General features: G+C 35.6%; 1 protein-coding gene across 5 annotated transcripts in view; it reads right to left on the reverse strand.

Annotated features, from left to right (window-relative positions):
- LOC105382700 (FH1/FH2 domain-containing protein 3) overlaps positions 1-24,931 on the reverse strand; it is a 76,329-nt gene that overhangs the window by 16,224 nt on the left and 35,174 nt on the right. For 3 of the 5 annotated variants that reach the window (XM_048632370.1, XM_048632369.1, XM_048632368.1), the window contains exons 2-3: positions 9,414-9,656; positions 2,914-3,023 (exon numbers count right to left, since the gene is read on the reverse strand). In XM_048632370.1, the coding sequence (XP_048488327.1) occupies positions 2,914-3,023; positions 9,414-9,647 (344 nt within the window). In that variant the 5' untranslated portion in view covers positions 9,648-9,656. The remainder of the gene's footprint in view (positions 1-2,913; positions 3,024-9,413; positions 9,657-24,931) is intronic. The other 2 variants (XM_048632366.1, XM_048632367.1) reach the window with 1 other exon arrangement.

Below are 24,931 nucleotides of genomic sequence, written 5' to 3' on the forward strand. Positions count from 1 at the left end.
CTGACGCACTTGTTTAGCGACTGTCACTAATCTCACTAATCCTTTCACAAGGTGACAAACTACTGCTCTTGCGCTTGACACTAAACTTTTGCAGGATTCTCCAAAAGAGCGCCATATCACTTTTTCCCAAAGTTAACAGTCCAAGCCAAAAAACTCTCCAAAAAATCAATAAAAAACGTCACCAAAAAATTACACGATTCACGGCCGCCACTTGACCACTGACCTGTCGAACTCAAGTTCAATATCATCTTCAATATCCGACATGGTGTCTGCCTCATAGTCATCCAGGACCCCCGAGTCTGAAGACAGTTGTTTGTGGACCTCCCGACGGGCACCGCCGCACTGAACTCTGTCAATGGAGCCATCCGTGGCCTCCATTTTCCCCTTTTTTCCGTCCTTCAATGTACAGGGTGATTGAGATTTGATCGCGCGGGTTTCTTGTCGTTTTTTTTGTTGGAGTTGAATCGGGTTGGTTGTGTTTTGTGAATGTTGTTACACTATTTTGTAAAAGGCCTCGTTTTTCGAAAAAAAAAATTAACAAATTGGAGTTGATACTTATTACCTATTTTATTTTTGATAATGTAGGAAAGTTACATTATAGAGGAACATGACTCGTTTTTGGAAGAGTAATAATTGATTCTAAACACAATTATGCAATGGAGTCGTTGTTCTAATTATAATCGAATCCATGGCATAGATATTTGACTGAATATTCAGCGGGATCCAAAACTAAATCAAATTATTGTGATGTGTAACTTTAATTAGGTACATTCCTAAGACACACACAATATCTATAATTTATTTATGATCAAACTTTTATTTTTAGATAACAAAAAATTACATAAGTGAACTGATTAAGTTTTTTGTAATGTAAGTAATTTAATTACTCACCAGTTACACTCGGGTGACCATGCAATAAAATTTCACAATTTTCCTTGAATTTTAAAATTTTAAAGTCAATGTCATGTATTATTTTTAAGTATTTTAGTTATTAAAAGTAAATTTATATAGTTTAAGTAATATTTATAATTCGCTGGTTACACGTTGTTACACATGAAATGTCTGTGAAACTCTGCTTCTTTTCATGTGGTATGTTTTGACCTGGATTTAATGAAAAACGGGTCAGTAACCCATATGCAAATAATAGATTTGCGCTTTTAATTATGGCATCTGCTACATGAAAACCAGATTTATTGGAAACCTATATTTACCTAAAATGCGCCAGTGGTATGTAGGGAGAAGCTTGTCTTTTTTTTTTTAATAAAATCAATAAATTTTTGTTTTTTTTTGAATTTTGTCTTCGTTGTGCAGTCTCAAGTTCGAGGCTCGGTTCTCAAATTCTATTTAGGTACATTATGGTACTTATTATTTTAGATATTTCTGGATGCGATCAGAAGGTGTCACATTCCTAACTTTGGCACCAACAACTAATTACCGGCTAAAAGTTAGTGCATCCTTTCATCTGCTTACAGCAGCACAGACAGAATACCTGCATGGTTGTTTTGTTTGTTTATAACAACTATTATGTACTTATATATCGCTCCCTTAATCCAATACCGCCAAATAAATGACTTTTGTAAAACGTCGAGATTCGGCTGTCATGATGTGGCGATGTGGTAATCCTGTACCTTCAAGTCTAATCTTTATTCTATTGATAATTATCTTAGATACATTTTGAACTAGGTTTATTTTCTGCTATCCGAGCACCCTGTATAGCGAGTCGTCAGTGCAAGTTCATTGTTTCAATAGAAGACTGAGTTTTTGCGAGCGTATCAGAGAAACACTCATATAAAAAACACTTTATATATGAGACACTGAGAACACTCACGATTTCGCCTAAGATTTCAATGCTTTCTTTCACCTCTAGACTTATGGTTACTCAATATGTATTAAGTAATAAAAGATAATGGGAATAAGAATACTTAGTTTATTAAAGATCTGGGCCACAAGTCTGCTCAATTTTTGTTTACCAAATAACTATCAAACATGAAATTTCCTCATGTTTAGTTACATCCAATAGCATCTATATTTACTACACTTATGTAGATTTTAATAGGTATTTATTTTTCTTTCACGTCACAAGGATGCGATGACGGAAGGACAACGATCAGCATGGTGATCGTAAAAAAAAAAAAAAAAACTAATTATTAAGTATAATTAATAACTATGGAGACAGGAGAAATGAGAGCAAAACCATTTTGGCTTCAAATTAATAAAATACCCACTTAATTTGCTGCCACAAATGGAATCGGCCTTCGTTAAAATTATTAATAGAAATACCTACAATACCTACCGCAATAACTGCGCAATAGTTATTCTAGTTCCCCTATTCGGATGCAATTTATCAATACTAGATGTTCTTCCTGAATGCTCCCCTACGGCATTCTATTACATGCAATTAGTGCTTACATACACATGTAAATGCCTACAAGCTATTGCTGTAAACACAACTTATTTACTCTCGCTCAATGTCCGATATTAATCGAGATTTGGTAAACGTATTGAGAGGTTAATGGCCTACTGACTGAGGACTTTAGTTTAGACAAAGACGGATGGTAGTGGCTGGATGAGGAAGACTGAGAAGCGATTGCTGTTTTGTGGTCCATAAAAACGCAACTAAATTCACAATTTGTATTTACAGTAAAAGAGAACCAATATTGACCCACGAACTGTAAATCCACAGAAGGTTTCTCCTAACGAATAGTACCTATGTGTACGAAGTAAGTAGTATGTGAACGAAACGTTCGTTAAACAAAACATCACGTCCAACGCCTAGATACATTAGGTTACCTAATAAGATACCTATTACTCGTGCTAATTAACTGTGCACCTGACTGATAAAAACCAGAGGTCATGTTAACTAGCTTTGGCGTACCCAGCGTGACCCCTGGTTCTTGCAGATTTTATGCTCACCTGTCCTGTAGGCCTTCCAGCTCCTCCTCTTGCTCGCCAAGAGTGGAGTCCAGGTCCAGATACGGCCCGTAGTCGCCATCTTTGAACACCTGGAGTGCTACGTCGTCCAGCTGAAACAATAGAACAATACGGGTAAGGGTAAGCTAGGCTGGCTGAGCTGGAATTATGGTAATACATATGTACGAAGGTTCTACTAGACAGAGCCAGGTACTGGAATTTCGCCCCCTCTCAGAATAGAATAGAATACGGTTAAGGATTTATCTGAAGACACATTTAGGATAACATGCTTAGTTGTACTTATAGGTACCTACCTATGCATAGTTGATTACTGAAAATAACGAACTTATTTTGTATCGCGGGCATCGCGGCACAGGCTTATCTTAGTGCTGTTAGAGAAGTAAGTAAGTATTATGTTTCTTGGCTTTAAAAATAGTAAAGTTCTCCGAACAAGCTCCGGAACGCATCCGACGCAAAAGGTCCCTAAGGCGCTGGCAGCGTTGCCTCGCTGTACAGCCAGAGAGATCCTCTGCATCAAAAAGGCTCCAGAACAGATGTCTAGCCCCCTAGTCCTTGGCTTAGTGTAAGAAGTATGAACGTCTGTTACAATAGATTTTAATCTGGCACAATATGGGCACAATATTATTAAAACTGGTTATTATTTAAAAAAAAATTATAGGTACTTAGGTAATGTTACATACTGAAAATGTGTGTAAATTTTTTGTACTTATAGTAAAAAAAAATATAGGTATTCTTATTAATTTTCATCTACCATTGCAAAGTTTCTTGCAAAAAAACTTCTAATTAAAAGTTTGTGGCATAGCTACGTGAGTTTTTGAAAAAGAAAAATGGAATCATTTCTCGCAGTGCCCTCTTTGGGAGACTCTAGATACTACAACACCCTGTTTACTGTTTAACTTTATTCGTTACCACGCCATCTATATTCTATTATTTGAACGAGAAATAGCTGTTAACAATCAGAAGAGGATAAACATAATAAATTCAAGCATCGCGGCATAGATGGCAGTAAACTGAGGTTCTTGTAAATAAACTGAAGGTTTGAGATAGTAGATATTAAAATCTAATTAATAAACTCTATTCTTTTTTTTGTTCAGGTCTGTGGCCTTATTGTCTACAGCTGATGCTGAGCTGGTGCCTCTTTGACGCTCTGGACGTAATGTATTCTGTATTTTTTGTTGTTTCATTTTACAAAATCAAATGTTTCTTTATCTTAAAATCTTATCAAAAGTTACCAAGTTGTTTCAAACGAAAATTAATAATTATGGTTACTCGATTGGTTCATTAAAATACTTATCAGCAGTGCATTTGCATTGCAGGCAGAAACTACCTATACCTATTCTGGTGCATGTACTTAATTATTATTTATAAAAAAATCTTAACTGCGATGCGTAAAATCCCATCTTAAATCCGTGATGAATAGCTAATTGTGAGTTCCTAAACGACGTAAACTAAACAAATGTTGGTAAACGTTTGTTTCAGGTTTTGGCGGGAAGCCAAACTGGATGTGGAACGCATTTGTAATAGGAACACACCCGCCCTTTTTCCTAGTTCGAAATTTGAATATAATAATTGATTTAAAAACAAACGACAGTCCGTGAGCATAAACAATCGGATCAGACACATTTTTTAAGTTATAATGAAATACCTACTTATAATATATTTCCTTTTTGTAGGTAGCTGTATAGAACCCATTTGTCAATCATTTTTAAAGTTAATAACATTTTCTACAGCATTAATCTTATTGCAAGCTCTGCCCAGCTTGGGGTTGGATGTCCGATGTCCGTATGTGAGATGTCCCCAATATTATTATTCAAGTGTATTTGACGATACCGTAACATTTTGTCCGCAACGGCTGTTCCCAAGACCCATAGTCCTTGCGAACTGGTTTCCACCGGGAGGTTACTCTATACTGACGAAAAACGAACAAACGAGAGTTGTCGTGCAAAAAACGCTTACAGTCGTCAAAATATAATAGGCCTGTTTGGACAACTACACAAATTTGCTATAATTACTCTTGATTTACTTGATGAAATACATGAAAAGACACATAATCTGGCTTATCATTTAACGGCCGAAAAAAAAACTTATAAAGCACCAAAAGTTACTTAGGGCCACTTGAAGAAACATATTATTATCAAATCTAGATTTAGGGCCACTTGCACCAACATATTAAACCTAGATTTAGTGTCAAATATTATATGGACTGACGTTTCTTAAATCGAGATTTGACACTAAGGGCCACTTGCAGAAACATATTGAATCGAGATTTAGTGTCAAATCTCGATTCTGCAAGTGGCCCTTATTGTTTAGATTTTTCATGATTTAGGTTTGACACCAGCTGTCATCCCATACATTTTCGAGCTGTTCAAACGGGCCTATTATTTTTCGACGACTGTAACACAAAGAGAAGCGTTCCGATGCTTTAGTTTTCGTAATATAGAGTAACCCCACCGGGTTCCTTTGTGATGCACCTGCTTGTCTGCTTTAATTGACAGCTCGGGAATCAAAAATAGACGGACAACTTGTTTCTCGGGGCTTAATTCGCAGACTTAATAAAAAGTAATTATTTTAGAAAAAATATAATAAGTAGGTAAATGTTTAAACGAGTTATTAGTCTTTAGCGCGAATTAAAGTTCTATGAAAATGAAATTTTATGAAAAATGCCATATAAGAACCTATACACTAGCGAAGTTCACCGTTTAATTAAAAAAAAACTGTTTCCTTCATTTCAACAAAAACAATCTCGTTAAAGAACATCGAAAACACTTTTCTGGGGACAATTTAGAAATTTCTTATCTAATATTTAACCAAGATTATAATCATTATTTAATGTTGACAAAACGTTTACTCAAACAACAGTTTCGGAAGCCGCGAGTATTACTACCTTCGTCTTAATATGTATGTGACATTGTACAGCACATCATGATCATTATCATCACGACCCATCACGTCCTCACTACTGGGGCACGGCTCTTCTTCCACAGAAGGAAGTCCACCACGCTGGCCTAGTGCGGGTTGGTGGACCCCAGCACAAGCAAGCTTGTGCTGAGAGAGTTGTCGGGTAAGTGGGCAACCCGACTGTCAGGTGTTTTCAAGCTGCCCGAAGGCCTCTGACTATAGATTGGCAAGTTGCTTGGCGACCCTCCTTGCGGGGTGAAAGACGCGGAGGGGACGAGGTACCCAAGACGACAGCGGGTAGCGGGAGGGTAGCGGTGGAGGGGAACGCGTGCACTGCATGTCATTGTTACGGCAGTCTCGGCCGCGCAGCCGAGGCGGCCACATGTCTTATATAGTCTGTCATAATTTGAGTGCGACCCACATGAGATCATTGATCCTGAGACCATTAGTCTTAGGATGAGTGTTGAGGCCTTTTTAATATTATCATTATATTATTATTAGGTATCTATAATTCGTCAACAAAATAACGTTAAAAACAACAAATCGTATAATGTCTCAATATAGGGGCTTCTTGTAGAACAGCGTACCGGATCAGTCATGCTACGCGGCTAAAGGTTGGTACTGCGCAGTCAGATTCGAAAAAGTAAACAACAAAGACGAAGAGTCCATATGACAGTGCGTCAGTTGTCAGTTCTTGTAACTAGGAAAGCAACCAAAATTTATGTGATTTAATGAAAGTAATTAATGAGCAAAACACAGAGAAAAATTACAAAATTGATGAAATTTTGAAAGAAAATGGTCATATCGTGCTTCGCCTACCCCCATACCACCCGGAATTAAATCCTATTGAACTTGTGTGGCGGTACGTGAAAGGCGAGCTCGCAAGAACGTCGATTGACTCTTACTTAGATAAAGAGATAAAAGACTTAGAGTTGCTTTTCTCTAATTATTCGCCTAAAAAGTGGAGAAATTGTGACGACCATGTCATAAAAAATTAAGACGAATATTATAAATCTGATAGAGTATTTGACGATGTATTGGACAGGTATGTTATTGTTTATTTATAATTTATTGTAAATTAAACATAAATTGGTTTTTGTCTTAGATTTATAATTGAAGTTAATGAAAACGATGATGAAGATGAGGATGACGACGACGATGAACAAGTTCAAACAGAGAGTGAACATGAAAGTGACATGGAAATTGATTTATAAAATAAAACACTTTTACATAAATAAATTCAAATTGGTAGATATTCTGAAGGTAAACATCCAAATTTTAATGCTGTCAAACTATAAATTTTAAGCTAAATATGACATTTACGGGAACAGTCATAGAATAAAATTTTACTTACGTCAGAAATAGTTACAAGCTATCGCGAGATTAATCCGGGCACACTTTTCTACGTGTGTAGCATGTCGTGCTACCTCGCCCCCGCCACTTCTTTCACCCCGCAAGGAGGGTCGCCAAGTAACTTGCCGCATTATAGGCCTAACGCCATAGTTTTTTTTTCATAACCTCTTTCAGTATGTTTTAGTTCCATTTTCCTTCCTAAAAACACGTTGTTTTGACAGCAAAAATTTTTGAGGTAGTTAATTTGTGTTCAGCTTCTAAGTATCATTTTGGGTACCTACGTTCTCTGGTAAACGTCATGTGAACGTCGGGGGTTACTCTAGAGATACAAAAAACTAACGAACGGAAGCTATCATGCTATATCGGTACGTGCAATGTGCTAGATGCGGGTTTGCAGCGCTTCAAACTTGCTGTTTTCTAAAAAGCTAAAGTGACCCTCCTGCACTTACAGGCTCGTCCTATTTAGACGATGCATGTGATAATAATATTAGATAATGACAGGCGCGGTTGGATTTCGGTCCAGGTTAAAATTAGCCCGCATATTTTAGGTCCAGGTGTGTCATACTGATATACCACTGAGACACGGTGTTTTGGTTCAGTTGGGTTATTATTCTGTGGTTTAGAGGTAAATATTGTATGTTTTTGTTCTCTCAGTTAATTATGAAATTAAATCACTATTTGGTGCATGCATACCATTATAAATACATTTATAAAAAAATATGATTTAGAAATTGACAGCAGAAATTCAGTTGTTTCAGTATGTTCTTGGTAATATGCATTTTTAACAATAACAATGATCTCGCAATAAAAGTACCAAAACACTGGATGAAGTTAGCTTAGTGCATTTTACACGATAGAAGAAGAACAATATGTTTTCGTAATTGGTTTTTAAAGTGTATTAAATTGGGTATTAGGTACGGCTCTATCCCCGATTTATTATTAAAAGTAATCAAAATTTATTATTCTTTCGATTTTATGATAGGCCATCATTGACAGCTCCCGTTCGTTGGTTTCTGTCAAGTCGGAGTAACCTCGCAATCTTGAGTTTTGTGCAACGTGTGTGCTCATTTTCAGATGATTCATTATACTAAGTGATGCGATATGGATTACATTGTTATAATTTGGGCATGATTCATTGCGCGATAGAGGCTCTTCAATCGATTGCGTACAGCTGATGCCACCCTAAATTTTACAATAGTAGTTAAATTTTGACTCTTCCACCGCACGTATTAAGGACTGACAGTACAGTACAGTCGTACACTCACAGTACAGTATCGTGCTATAGATTATGATTTATGAAATACGCCCACTGTGATTGCCGATTGATTTCATAATTCGCCGTGCATGGAATTGTTCCCACTGTGTATAGTAAACCAAAGAAGACAGAAGGGCAACCCTACGATATTGGTAAGAAAAATCGTCCGTAAAATGATATTTTCTATTGTTTTTTTGTTCTATCTAGTAGTAAATTCCATCCAAAGGTTGTCTGGTAGAGATTGCTATAAGCAATAAGGCCGCCTCTTTGTACTGTTTTCTTTTTAAGTTTTGTTTTTTTTTGTAATTTTTGTTCTTGGTGCAAATAAAGTGTATTGTATTGTATTGTATTGTAAATAGGTATCTAGCAACAAAAAACAATCGAGGTAATTATAGATTATAACAAAATAATGTTAAAAAGAACTATAATATGCTGTTAAGATTTATCAAATACACGCTAATTACTAACATTGTTTGGAAAATTAAGGTGCTTATCAGAAATAATCGAAACAATACCTATTACAATACTAAAAAAACTCAAAAAAGATGAAATTTTATCATATTTTTTTCTGAAAGCCACGGTTTGCCGGTCACTTATTGAACTCAGCCAATACATTTTCACGCTGTAGCTACCACATCGTCTTCATCCCGTAATCATCAACAGCTGGGGGGCTACCACCACCGAACATTATCAATTAACAATCCATATGCATCGTCACTCGCCTGTCAAACACCTGTCAGATCCATACAAGTAACGTCAGATTTGGCCAGTGTAAATTGCTAATAAACACCGGCTACTACCTGCTACAAGTGGTGGCATAGATAGAGTACTCTTTATTTGTACTTACACAAAAAAATCAACATGTTGTTAATTACGGTACGGCCTTATCACTTAAAACGCCTGCCAGACAACCATTGGATGGATGGACTTACGAAGATTGGCTACAATCAAAGTAAAAAGCAAATCGTGAACTCACCCTATGAGGAGCATGCAACAGGCGCTGCACCGCCGCCACCTGGTACGACAGCGGTATCGTCGTGTTGAACGTGTGGTACAGCGGCCGCGGGGGCTCCCGCACATTGTACTCCATCAACGGGTCCAGGTCATTCAGGTACTGGACCCTGCACACGAAGGCATCCTCTGCCTGGATGCCCAAGTCCCGCATACCGACACTGACTCGACTGTCGTTTGTTTTCACTAGCTCAATCATTTCGGATCACTGTGTAAAGAAGGTGTTTGAAACATTGTGCGCCGGGTTTTGACTAGGACCTGAGTTTGGACCTTTTGTTTTTTTCTCCACGACCGCAGTGCTGTCGATTCGACGCGCGGTTTTCGACTGATCGGCTACGCGCGTGCTAACACGACTCCGATAAGGCTTGAGATGGCTTGATACGTACGTACCTGATTATTTTTTCATGTTATGAATAATTAAACCATAACGTTACGGTTTAGGCAACCGCGAAAATTGCAACGCTCTATATTTAAATGTTGCGCGATGCACGCTTATTTTGAAATGGTCTGTAAACCTGGATACGAAAATAGAAAACGATCTTCCTGATGTAACGTTCAGATATGACGGTTACTGTATTTTTTAGGGATTCTTGAAAAGGAAACTACATAGGTATATCTTTTATTCGTGGACAAACAAAAAAATAGGCTGTATTACTTGAGATGTTGTTTTTCATAGCTGGAAGGTGGGATAATAACTACATAACATTTTTTTTCTTACAGTTAAAAAAGATTGTTTATAAATGTGTTTTGCTATAAGTTAGATAGTTTATATTCATGTATATAATTATATAGGTCACTCATATTTTTACACCTTTGTATCAATGTAAGGTAATCACATTACCAAGTAGAAATAACTGAGTATGAATTGAATACTTACACTGTTTAGCAGTGTTTACCAGATAAAAAAATGTTCGGCTAATGTAAACTCATCAATATCATAATCTAGACAACTCTTTCGGAATTAGGTAGGATCTATGTATAAAAGTTTAAATAATTATATAGATCTCTACATGGTGTAATTAATATTTAAATTGTGTCCCAAAAATATACTCCTTGCTGCTAGTCTCAAATATAGACTACGCACTGGTCAAACTAATCCTAACTAATATTATAAATGCGAAAGTAACTGTGTCTGTCTGTCTGTCTGTCTGTTACTCTTTCACGCCAAAACTACTGAACAGATTTGAATGAAATTTGGTATACATATGGTCTAGACTCTGGGAAAGAACATAGGCTACTTTTTATCCCGGAATTCCCACGGGAAAACTTATTAAGGCGAAGCGAAGCGCGCGGGAACAGCTATCAACAATAAAAATAGAATTACAAGAAGTATAGCGTGCCATATCTGTATGTATAATGATAGTAAGGCGAGACGAATTGTGAACCTCCCCCTTTTTTCAAAGTCGTTTAAGAATTATACCTATTTCATCGAGAATTTTGGTAAAATCTAAAAAGTTCAATTATTATTATTATGATTACATTCACTTCTCAGTTATACAACATCAATTAGCTCAACCAAAACCTGCTCAATTAGCTAGTTAAAATTAAATGTAATGTGTTTAGTCTACTAGGACAAGTATGATGTCATTCTTAGAGTAAGAGTTTTAGGTTTTGCTTTTATGATATCGATAACTAACTAGAGACCAATAATACGTAACAAACAACTTAATAAATGTTAGGGTTATGTGAATATTTGTTTGCCAAAAAGTAAAAATGAAAGACGTTTTTTTTTTTTGCTATTGCTTGAAATTTTGCTGAGATAGATCTGAAGGTGTATGTATACACCTTTTTTAATTATTTTTTTTATAATTTTAGTTTTCATCCTTAGTTGAAGAGTGTGTGTTAGTTCCAGAATTGAATTGATGTATTATTATTTTTTAAAAAAACTTCTTCTTTTATTTCATTTTTGTACCATCTAAATGCACTCCCAACAACCGTTAAATCTTTCCTTACAAATCGGAGCAATTGAATAATAAAAGTAGTTCTCATTCCGAGGCATTTAGTCTACTTTCTTAGCTATCTAGCGGCTAGATTCTAGCCTATTACCTAGGTACAGAGAGCGGTGAGTTATGGTTCAACTGATCTGCAATCTTATGTATCTTCAGGCAGTAGGTCAGTGGATTTAAAGAGGAGGGCTCTTTCTGGTGAATGAGAATGAATTGAATTCAATATTTTTAAAAGTGGTCGTGAACCATTTAAGTGCTGACAAATATCTTGATTTAAGTAACAATTGCCGATATTTGATAAAAAATTCGGAATTAGAAAATCACCAATTTTATCGAAAATATTTCAGCCTTTTCATTTAGGGGTAGCTATTTTAGGTATATTAATATAAAGTTTTAAACAAATTGGTTTCATTTCGTTACGCATAGCAAACATAAGTTATTCAGGTTCTGTCGTAGCATAGTCGCGCTCTGATAGGTCTTTATCTAGATAAGTGCTTACAGAATAAGGGCCTATCTACATTAATATAGCCTAATGTATATAATTTAATCTGTACGCGTTTGTTTTAGGTTTAAGTAAGTAGTTAATGGGAATGAGATAAGTTTTATTTCTCTTTATTTAGCCTAGTTTATTTTCCAATGCTGGGCCAGATTGAATACTATACCTACCTATTATTTTATACTTTTCAATCCGGGACCGAATTAATAGGATTTTACAGTTAATATAATGTTTATAGTTTAGTTGTATGTCCTATCATCATGAAAAATCTGCTTCATAATAAATGGGTCCATTGGAAACATCATCATCATCATCGGCCTATAACCCTCGTCTGGTGGACATAGAACAAGGATTACCAAAACATGTAAGAGGACCTCGGTATTCCTCATTCATTCACTTACTGTCACAAGGTTTTTATTTAACGATAAAAAATTATAGTAATGCAATAACTACACTCACGGGCAATGAAAACGTTCCACTCACAAAATTCCAATACCAAACAAACCAAATTTTTTCAAACTTTTAATTCAAGACTTGAACAAAATATTCCCGTTTTTTGTTGGTAATATCTTGATGCTCCGTTAAATGTAATTCAATGTTGCAGAAGGCGGCATTAAGCTAGCCTTTTCCGTTTAGTTTAGGAGTAATTTGGTACTTTTCTCAGTGGAACCTTTTCTTTGCCCGTGAGTGTATATTATTTAACTATTGCTTGTAACGTATTTAAAATATTGCTTCATTTTACAAGGTAAGATGTTAATCGGTTTCCGAAGAATATTTTTTATCAGCCTGATGCATCGGAGATCGAACCTAGGACCGGAAGCCTGGCTTGTTGCGCCACCGGGACACGGCCGGCGAATCATTACCAGAGTTGCCATCTCACCTTATTGACTTTTCGTTAAAATTTCAAGAAAGAAACTATACTCGCGAGCAATGATAAAGTTCCACTTACAAAATGTCGACCCCAATTAATAAAGCATTTAATCTAGAAATTGATTGAAATATTTACCTACGTTTTTAATTGGCAATATTCTGATTTGTTTTTTTTTATATAAGTACTTAAATATTGCAAACGGCGACATTAAGCTAATCTTTTCCGTTTCGGAGTAATTTGGTGATAATGTGAGTGGAACTTTTTCATTGCCCGCGAGTGTAGTAGGATTGGTCTGGCAACCCAGAGAGCGGGGCAATGGCCTCACTGCTCTATTATAACAATCCTCACGGTTTTCACGACAAGAACTAAGCTGGCAAGGGCAAGCGTATCCTCCCATCTTTTTATAAAGTTTATCTACCATGGGCCTGTTTCACAATGTCTGGATATTGGCTACCTGTGGGTTAAAAGAATGACTGCTTTCATTCTCTGCAATTATGTATTAGATAGTGATGGCGTGTATTTCATCCCACAGATTACTCTTATGCACATTCAGCCATTGTGAAACAGGCCCTAAAAGTAGTAGTAGTGCAAATATTTGCAACATGACTGTTTTGTGTAAGCTAGGTAGGTATGTAGGTACTTTAGTTTTATTATTTATAGCTGTTCCCGCGCGCTTCGCTTCGCCTTAAAAAGTTTTCCCGTGGGAATTCCGGGATAAAAAGTAGCCTATGTTCTTTCCCAGGGTCTAGACCGTATGTATACCGAATTTCATTCAAATCCGTTCAGTAGTTATTGCGTGAAAGAGTAACAGACAGACAGACAGACAGACACAGTTACTTTCGCATTTATAATATTAGTTAGGATTAGGATTAGGATTTGGTTTAAAAAATATTTTAAGAATGGGTAAGTCTGAACTAGCGAGAGCCGCGAGCAATGAAAAAGTTCCATGGACAATAGCACCACATTTAATCTTAAACGGTGAATCATTTTTATAACACTCGTAGGTAATTCTTGTAGGTAGTTTCTCGATTGAAATGAAATATTTATGTAATAAATTATTTATTTTAACAATTTCTATCATGAATACCTAATGATCCATTTGCATAATTGTTATACGTTTTAGGGATCGTTAACATTTAGAGATAAAAGTAAATCAAATTTATCCACTTGAATATTAAAAAAAAACTGTTTTCTATTACGAGCTTACGACTGAGTTTATTTTTTGTTTTTTTATAGTAAGTGTAGTACTTATATCGGAAATTGAATGAGAACTTTTTCAATTATTTACAAAAATCTAATAAAATATATCGAAAATCAGTAAACGTCATAACTTTTTAATAACAAAATAACTTTGGAAAAAAGTTTTGTGAAATAAAAATATCAAACAAAAATGAGTTCTATTTCTTCATAATAAACTACTTCAACAAACAGGTGTTAAAAGGAATACTGTATAGTCTCTCCAAAACCCTCTTTATAATAAAATATTTAAATAATAATAAATATAATATACATACATACTTTACTTAAATGTTTACCTATTAAGATTTGAAAAGCAAATTATTTCAAATTACCATTTAAAGCGCGCATTATGTTTGCTCATCGCCGTCGTATTTTATTCCAGTGACACATTGACTAACTTAATTTCATTTATTCATTCAATATTCATATCCATTCATCTCAAATGATTATTATTACTACAAAGAACAAAATTTAATATCCATATTCATGAGTTTTATGACAAAATTTGCCCGTTTGACATACGTAATTACACTCACGGACAATGAAAAGGTACCACTGAGAAAAACACCAAATCACTTCTAAACGGAAAAAGCTAGCCTATTGACGTTTTCTGCAACATTGGAGTACATTGAACAGAGCATCAGGATATTACCAACTAATAACGGTAATATTTTGTTAAAATATTAAATTAAATGATTGAAAATATTGATCGGTCGTTTGGTGTCGGCATTTTGTGAGTCGTGTGAGTGGAGCTTTTTCATTGCCCGTGACTGTATTAATATAACCCCCCAAAGTCCACAGGACATGGGCCTTCTCCAAAACTGTCGTTATTGCCTTAATATCAACCCGATTGGAGATGTTCGAAACAAAAAAGTCACACCCAATATCTGACCCGGTCGTAAATCGAACCGGGGACCTTTAGAGTCTTGGAAATTAGGAGTTTAACTTCTTTCTTCATCCCTTTCGGCATAGTATACATACCACTTTTGCAACATTCTGTATATCCTAACTAATATTATAAATGCGATAGTAACTGTGTCTGTCTGTCTGTCTGTTACTCTTTCACGCCAAAACTACTGAACAGAGTTGAGTGAAATTTGGTATACATACGGTCTAGACCCTGGGAAAGAACATAGGCTACTTTTTATCCCGGAATTCCCACGGGAAAACTTTTTAAGGCAAAGCGAAGCGCGCGGGAACAGCTAGTACTTATATAAACAGAAACACTTTTTATGCATAAGTTTTATAAGCTTCCTTGCCTCTGATAGCAGTCGTGACCTATAATGGAGTGTACAGTTCAATGACCCATGGGTCAGCTAATACATCACGACCTAACTAACAACAGTACTTATGTATTCTATGGAATAACAGAGTTGGTATATAATGTTGGCACAATGAGGCACCACCCGAAATTTAACGGTTATAGTCCTTTAAGCATTTTTTTATTTATTCAGTAAAAAATCATAATTTATTATAGGTACCTTCATTTTGTATTTCAGATAATACAGGCTTGTATTTTGTCAGTGGACTGAGGATATTTTTTGCTTACTCACTGACCGCTTAGAGTATAGGTCACAAATTCACATAATGAAAACGCGAAAAAAAAACAGCTGATCTATACTAAACTCTATACCTATTCATAAAGCATTAAAAACAAACACACATGTCATAATAACACTGGCCATTCAGGTCCTAACCGGCGACCGTTAAAAGCTATTCTATTCTAAATTTAAATTCAAAATGACGTAACGTTAGTGGAGCAGAGAGAGTGGGCGTCGACGTGGCGGCCTATTGTGCAACTCACTAAGACATGCGCCTGTGAGAGATCCCATGGGAAATCCGGGAATTGAATATGACACCTAGTTTTATTTAAAAAAGACGCTTTTATTGGTAGGACCGCATTTTGTAACTATGTGATAACCCATCGTGTGTAGGTGCCGTTTTGGAAAAAAGTGCAGATCTGTCGCGCCATTTGTGTGTACATACAAATAAATAATTATCTTAATATCTATCTACTGGTTTCAGATTTATTATTCGTTATTGTGTAAAACTCCTCAGCAATATTATATTTCAAGAAATCCCTTACAAATTAACACTTGTTCATTATAAATTTTGTAATAAAAACGAAGATCCATCCTAACTAATATTATAAATGCGAAAGTAACTGTGTCTGTCTGTATGTCTGTAACTCTTTCACGCCAAAACTACTGAACGGATTTGAATGAAATTTGGTATACATAATAATATGGTCTAGACCCTGAGAAAGAACATAGGCTACTTTTCATCCCGAAATTCCCACGGGAAAACTTTTTAAGGCGAAGCGAAGCTCGCGGGAACAGCTAGTAAGTAATAAAGAAGTGGCAGTTACATATTGATAAAGTCGAAGTACATTATCAAATTTGCATTAAAATCAGTGGATGCTAAACATGTCGCGTCAAAATTAGTACATATTTAGGCATTACGCGTCCCATCGACTAACGTATGCATTTTCACTCTTTTACTAACATAACACTACGACGTAGGTGCTATTTTCCTTTGCAAAAATTTAACATTAGTAGTTATAGTAAAGGAACCTTATACCTTTGTTGTACGAGTTGAATTGAACGAGTGTCACGATAATAACCCTTATAACGGTTACGAATTATACCTTAGTAAAGTATTCTTTAGGTTTAGTCTGAAACACTTGAGGCATAAAATAGTGATTTAGCTGTTTCCCAACGTTTCAATAGTTGTTATAGGGTGCCAAAGAGAAAACTGTAGGCAGATAATTTTATGTTGATTGTATTTATCACATACAATTTTACATCATGGTTTTGGTAGCGATATTTAAGTGTTTCTGGACCTGCGGCACGGCTCCATCATCGCAGTCGATAGACTCATTGAATGCCTGTTCCAATAATCACATTATTTATTGACAGTCGCGACATAGTGTCGTTTATATCTACGTTTATACCGGACCCAGCAGGAGGACTGGGGGGTTACTCTCTAAGACAAATCACGACCACGACTCTATATCTTTGTATGAAAAATCATCGTAAAAATATAATATTTTCTGATAAACGTCAATTTTTAAAAATTACTCTCCGTTCGGATAAGGGGGGGCTCTTTCTGTCTAAGGAGAAGAACGGTGGCAAGAATCTCCTGAGCCATCTTTTCAAAAAAAGACTTAAAACTAGTTGGTATACAATACTTATAAGCTTAAAAATAATAATTATAATAATATGAGCAGAGCTAACTATTTATCACAGCCATGCATTAACGTCCTCTAAGTAATCATCAATTTTATAATAAGCTTTTTTACAGAGTTTCTCTTTAATGTAACACTTAAACTTATTCTCTGGCATTTGAGTAACTTCTGTTGGAAGCTTATTATAAAATCTAATACAGTACCCTAAAAACGATTTATTAACTTTCGCCAGATGCATCGCTGGAAAAGCCAGCTTATGCTTGTTCCTAGTATTAATGTCATGATTACTGCAAATTGTATCAAAAGTTGAAATATTCTTTCGTACATACATTAAATTGGAAAAAATTAACTGACATGGAACTGTAAGGATGTTAATTTCTTAAAATAGTTCTCTCAATGAATCCCTGGAACCAAGTTTGTATATAGAGCAGATGGCTCTTTTCTGTAATACAAATATACTTTCAATATCAATGGCTCTACCCCAAAGCAAAATGCCATACGACAATAAGCTGTGGAAATAACTAAAGTAAACTAATCTGGCGGTTTCAACGTCGGTCAGTTGCCTAATTTTCCGTACAGAAAAAGCTACGGAGCTCAACCTTCCAGCCAAATTGGCAATGTGAGGTCCCCACTGTAACTTTGAATCTATAGTCATCCCAAGAAAGACAGTATCATTAACTAGGTCCAATTCATTCCCATCTAGAATAATGTTAGTATCGCATTGTCTAACATTCGGCAGAGTAAATTTAATACATTTCGTTTTCTTAGAATTCAATAAAAGATTATTTACGGTCAACCAATCGTGTATATCAGATATAATAGATTAATTTCATAAAAAATATTTTCACTTCTTTTAACTTCAAGAAGCAAAGAAGTATCGTCAGCAAATAAAACTATATTAGTCAATTTTTCAACCATAAAAGGCAAGTCATTAATACAAATGAGGAATAAAAATGGTCCTAGAATAGATCCTTGAGGGACGCCTATTTTTACATGAGCCCCCTGTGATTTAGTATTGTTAATATCGACCCTTTGTTGTCTTTTGTCTAAATATGAAGCTATCAAATCTAAAGCCTTTCCTCCTATTCCATAGTATCTAAGTTTCGAAATTAAAGTCTGATGGTCTACACAATCAAACGCCTTCGACAGATCACAGAAGACTCCAATAGCATCGTGATGGTCTTCCCAGGCGTCAAATATGTGCTTAATTAACGCAGTACCGGCATCGGTTGTTGATTTGCCTTTTGTAAAACCATACTGCTGGCTATGAAACAATCGAGCTTCATTGAAATGCAAAAGCATCTTATTGAGTATGACCCTCTCAAATATTTTAGTCAAAACTGGAAGAACCGAGACAGGCCTGAAATTTGCAGGGTCCTCCATATCCCCACTTTTGAACAGGGGTATAATTTTACTCAATTTGATAAGATTTGGGAACACACCTTCAGCGATACATTTATTAAAAATGTTAGCCAAAATTGGGGCGATTTTATTAATAATAGAAAGAACAAATTTAATTGACATTCCCCACAAGTCTTCAGTTTTCTTCATATTTAAGGACTTAAGTGTTTTTATATTAATTTCCTTATCGGTTGAAGGTGCGTTCTCCTTCGTCAGGGTTTCAGCTAATGTAGCTGAAGAATCTAGGTTGCAAGTAGTCTCTTAAGGAATGTTCGTAAAAAACTCTTCAAAGACTCTTGCCACCTCGTCATTTGATGTTATTATGTCATTGCCTACCTGTAAAGAAAAAAACAATAAACACTAGCAGTTCCCGCGCACTTAGCTTCGCCTTAAAAAGTTTTCCCGTTTTCCCGACGGAATCCAGGGATAAAAAGTAACCTATGTTCTTTCCCAGTAACCTAGGTTTTTTCTAGACCGTATGTATACCAAATTCCATTCAAATCCGTTCAGTAGTTTTGGCGTGATAGAGTAACAGACAGACAGATACAGTTACTTTGGCATTTATAATATTCGTTAGGATAGCACGACAGCTCTCGTTCGTTCCTTTTCCGTCAGTATAAAGTAACCCTACTGGTAGCGATATTTGACAGTAAAATTATGTCATTTTAAACCTCTTAAGAAAATAATTTATTAAAACTGTAAAAAGGAATAATAGTGAGTGGAAATATCGAACAACAGTTCCGCGACGTCTAACTCACCAGTGAAATTGTTATTGTGGCCATATTATGAGTAATTTCTAATAAAACCGGCAAAAACCCCGGTGCAACAAAAAACATTAAACAACTAAAAATACATTTCTAAAACCTATAAAAAGTGATCCCAGTGATTTATCAAACCTTAAAAAACAGTGGAAAATATAGTGATCATTGATTAAAGTGCCATATAATAGAAATACATTACAAAAATTGCGTTAAAATTCAAACATCCATTTGTAAACAATAAAGTTTCACATTATCGCCACTGTGTCGCACCTATCGCGACTGATTCTGCCAATGTATAGTGAGTAGAGTAATTCTGCCAGTATCACAAATTAAGTAGACAAATTCTGCCAGTGTCGAAAATAAAATAAAATAAAAATGGCTTCAAAATTGCCAAATGTAAAATGCGCCGGATGCCTCACTAACATTGACAGTAAAGAACGTCTGAAATGCACAGAGTGTAATGACTGGTTCGATTTAATATGCGCAAATGTTTCCGAAAAGCGATTCTATAATACCATGACCAAAGAACATAAGTCAAACTGGAAATGCCAACTTTGTATAACAAAGAAACCTAGAGGAGACAATACGAATACACCTGTGCGAGCTGGAAGAACAGGTATAATGACAAATGAAGCAAGTACAAGTAAATTAACTGATATTGGCAAACATACTAATATAACTGAAAGGAAAAAGTCAAAGAAAAATGAACCACAAAACAAAAGCAATAGCAGCTTAGAAATTGATGATATACTAGGTGATACCCAATATACATCTACTATGATGGATGATGACATACTAGAGAGATTTGGAAGACTTCTAGACACTAAACTAGAAAAGATGAAGCTATCTATAGTCCAAGACCTTAAGGAAACCATTTTCGGAGAAATGAATAAACCCATAGAAGCATTGAAAGAAGAGGTAAACGCTGTTGTGATTGAACAGAAAGATTTAAAAGAAGATATAAATAAATTGAACCAAAAAATTAAGAACATAGAAACACAATTGCACAATGTCAACAAACCGAATAAAATTGTTCTATATGGATTACACCAACACAATAATTATGAAACTGATGATGAACTCCTTGATCGTATCTCAAATGTCTTTTACGATATAATGAAAATAAACATAAACCCGTTTATAGAGGATTTAAGACGCATCGGAAATCGCGGAAATAAAAAACCAGTCGAAATTGAACTGATCAGTAAAAGAATGACAAAATACATCCTTAACAATAAAGGCTGGTTCAAAAATACCGGGTTAGCAGTAGGAGCGTTCGTAGATGGAAACGAACTTCAGGAAAGGAATAGAATATCCAGGAAACTGAAAGAAGCACGAAGAAATGGGCAACATGCATACATAAAAAACAACAAATTGTACGTAAACGGAAAGGAAATAGAAATGGAAAATGATATAACAGACAAAGAGACAAAAGAAGATGAAAGTACACCAGATCTTCCTAAATTGACTAATATAGAACCTGAAACATATGAAGACGCTCAACAAAAAAATAAGTTATTTCGATAAGGGCATAAATGTATTATTTCAAAATATGCAGAGTATAGGTAACAAATTAGATATTCTAGATGCTTTCTTATTAGACTCACCATATCATATTGTTTCTCTATCAGAACTCTGGTATAATCAAGAGTACATAAACACACTCCAACTATCAGGATACACTGTAGCATCAAGTTTTTGCCGAAAAGAACGCGAAGGAGGAGGAGTATGCGTAGTCCCCGACGCTGCAAGCGTTCAACTGTGAAGGAGTGGTATGGCGTGAAATCTTACAAGCACTTGACAAGATGTCAGCTGGTATTCTGGAAAGCGAAGCATTCACAAAACAAGTCATCGTCAAAGCCTGCGTGAGAGACACGAGGCTAGTTTTACAAGCTAGGATATCAAGGGGGACTCGCCTATGTGAAATGGTAGTAAGTTCACTTATGATTCTCGTTAGAAATCACCAAAATTACTCTTAAACGGAAAATTCTATTTAACAGCGCAATGGTAGCTATTCTGAAGGCGGAAATTCTAATTTTAACGCTGTCAAACTATAAATTTTGCTAGCAAAAATTGACATTTACGGGAACACTCATAGAGTCGAATTTTAAATAGAGAAATTAAGGTTTTGACAGCGTTAAAATTAGAATTTCCGCCTTCAGAATCGACATCAATATAATATTAGTAAGTTACCAAAATCGTAAATATTTTGATCAAATTGTAAATTAACCCCCTTATTCATAGAAAAGTTACAAAAGGTTTTAACTAATATACTGTTTTGTCCCTCTCTGTCAAAGAACAAATTGTTCATTGTCGGAGAGGGACAAAACAGTTTATTAGTTAAAACGTTCTGTAACTTTTCTATGAATAAGGGGGTAAATATTTTAGGCCATTTAGGTTCGATATTTTTTTAGTAAGTGGAACTTTTTCATTGCTTTGCTTGTGAGTGTACCATCGCTTTGCTATTGTTTTGTTGTTCAGAATACCCACGGGACGTGTCGCCGAGGCGATGCCCAGTCAAGTGCAAGTCCCTTCTTCAAAACTATTATAAGTCTTCGTTGAAAGTTTTTAATATTATATTTATGGATTGTAAGAAAGGTATAAAGGCTAAAAGTTTCATGATAGTTTCCGCTAGATGCGCGAAACGTCTCTTTTTATGCGAGAAAACGTAGACTTTTATAGTTTTCGACAAACTGTCAAACCTGTACTAGGTCTACAGATAATCTCATAATATTACATCTCCATCACTTGTTTTCCAAAGGTCACGTAATATAGCCTTATCTTTGACGTAAGCGTAAAACGCGAAAAGGCTTCTATTTACGTCATGTGGTGCTATGTGATGTCTCGACAATGTTTACCTAGTCAGGTAGACAGCCATCGATCATTTTATAACATCACATCGATAACTATTAAACATAAGGCTACGATCCCAGAAGGCCAACTGTACGCTTATTAATAGGCGCGTAACATGCGCATGCGCGTGCTTCCGTAGAGTGAGGCTGAGAAAATACCTGCTGCGAACAGTTTACCTACTTTAGATGCAGCCTAAAGGTCTATTCAGCGATACTCAAAGATGACCTTAGACAGTGGATGGATAAGAGTGGCTGAGAGCAAACTGTTGTGGACTTATGGCGCTCCTTGAAAGAGGCCTATGTCCAGAAGTGGCCAATTGGAGGTTTCTTCTAAAAGGACACAATTTGCTTAGAATAGCCTCCTCTTTCACCCTAAAAAGTTTGTCGGTTCATGTGCTGAATAAGGAACAGGTGAATACGTCAAAGAGGTTGTTTTTGTGAACACCTGATTACCGGTTACATTACTGTACTTAGGTACCTCAATACTTAGGAAGACCAAAGATAGACCCAAAGAATAATACATCCGTGTGTTCTCGTGAATTTTTCTTATAAAGAATAATGATATAATAATAATAAAAAAACATAATTATTTTCAGATAGTTTTAAACGTTTTTCTAATAGGAACATTGCATACCTGCATAAATATCGAAATTTATGTTAATTTTTGAGATATTCTTACTATTTTGTAACATGAATTGAACTTGTTTACTGATTTTAAGCGGTCACTTGCGAATCATTTTGCAATATTTTTATTACCAGCTAAACGATTGCAAAAATATTCATATAAAAATGTGTGTATAAATAATCATGTAGGTATCTTCCAAACTTTAAAAAAACATCACCTTGAAATTAAAGTAGCACATCCTTAATTATAAATAAGTAATATGAAAAAAATAATCCCTATTTCCCTTTTTTAACTGTTATCGCGACCGCTATTGGATTATAATTAGTTTGTTATTCCACAGGTAACTTAGTACTTAACGGATTACCAAATCTGGCTCAAAACGGTACTAGGAACGTCCCATAGGCAGCAAGTAGTGATCCACTAGCTCAGTGACTCATCAAAATATGAATATCTGTATTTCATTCCAACTCGTCTTTCAGATTTGATCCCTATACTTACTCAGAAGGTCGTGCTATTACTACACTTGCCATCAATAAAATTGTTCCACTCACGACACCAAATAATAGCCCACATTTTTCCAATCATTTAAAATTAGAATAAATATTTTACGATTTTAGTTGTAGTACTCTGGTGCGTTGTTAAATGTACTTCAATATTCCATTTTCAGTTGATGAGTAATTTGGTGCTGTTTTTATTGGAACTTTTTCATTCCTCGTGAGTGTATTTATTATTTTTTTTTTATTTTTTTTTTATACACTCACGGGCAATGAAACGGTTCCACTGAGAAAAACACCAAATTACTCCTAAACGGAAAATCTAGCTTTATGACGCCTTCTGCAACATTGAAGTACATTTAACAGAGCATCAGGATATTACCAACTAAATACAATAATATTTTGTTAAAATTTTATGTTGAAAAAAATTGGGTCTTTTGGTATCTGCTTTTTGTGAGTGGAACTATTTTATTGCTCGTGACAGTACTCATTAATAATTCTCTAGAGCTAACAGGTATTGGTTCAATCAGAGATTAAACAGGTCTAAACCCTGCGCGCGCAACACTAGTGAACTCCATGTCACAGTACAGTTACCAGAGACACAGTCTACTCTACTCTGTGAACACGTCAATTGTCTATGCTCTATGGTCTCATCCCAATGATCTTCTGCCTTATTTTACTTAACAATACTCAGAATCCGTTGCGAATGCATCTTGAATATTGTAACATGGGGTTCAACAATGTCTTGCAACTTATAAATGCAGATTTAATGGTGTAAGTTTGTACTTTGTTTATTGTTCCGACCAATTTCATGGGAACTGTGCAATGAAGTTAATTTCGGAAGGCATCAAATTGAAATGTATAATTTATAGGCTTGATCACGAATAACTTTTAACCCTAAATGACCTGCGTAGGCGATTACCGGGGTTAGTTCCCGTGACGATGGAACAATTGTTAAAAGGATTCTTTCCAGTAGGGTAGGACAGAATTAATTATTTACGGTTTAAGAGTCCTTCGTCAAGTCGCGCGCCTTAGAGTCGCGCGCCGCGCGAGTTGGCATCTACTGTTTTTTTATATCATCAACTCGCGTGCCCATGTAAAGTACATGTAAAGTACGGTCAGATGCAAACGAATTGAAACTAAAAAATATAGTTAAATATTGTCCCCTGGCTGATTAGCATAAGAAGGTACCGACTAGACAGTCGCCATTAAAGTTGTAACGTAGCGCCTTAGGGGCGGCTAGCTCAGGGGGTGCTACGCTAACATAAATGAACCTAATGACTGATCATTTGGGTTACCTATCTGAGTGGAGTTTGAATTGAAACAACTGATTTGGTTTTACGAATACAACGAGGATAAAATCTTTGACTTTTATTTATATATAATGCTTAACCAACAACACGATATAATTACAACATACGGCCCAGACTATGAATACGACCAAGAACCGATAATCTAGTTTTATTGACAATTCTGATGCGACTCTTTATGCTTTTAAATGCTTTTGGATATGACAATTATGCTTGCGGCTGAAGGCCCTTTTACAGAGAGGTTGAGGAAGCAGGGGTGGAATAAACGTGGTACAGAATCCGGCAGTTCCTTTGGGTTCTG

This window comes from Plutella xylostella, chromosome Z (genome assembly GCF_932276165.1).
Source record: "Plutella xylostella chromosome Z, ilPluXylo3.1, whole genome shotgun sequence".
NCBI lineage: Eukaryota > Metazoa > Arthropoda > Insecta > Lepidoptera > Plutellidae > Plutella > Plutella xylostella.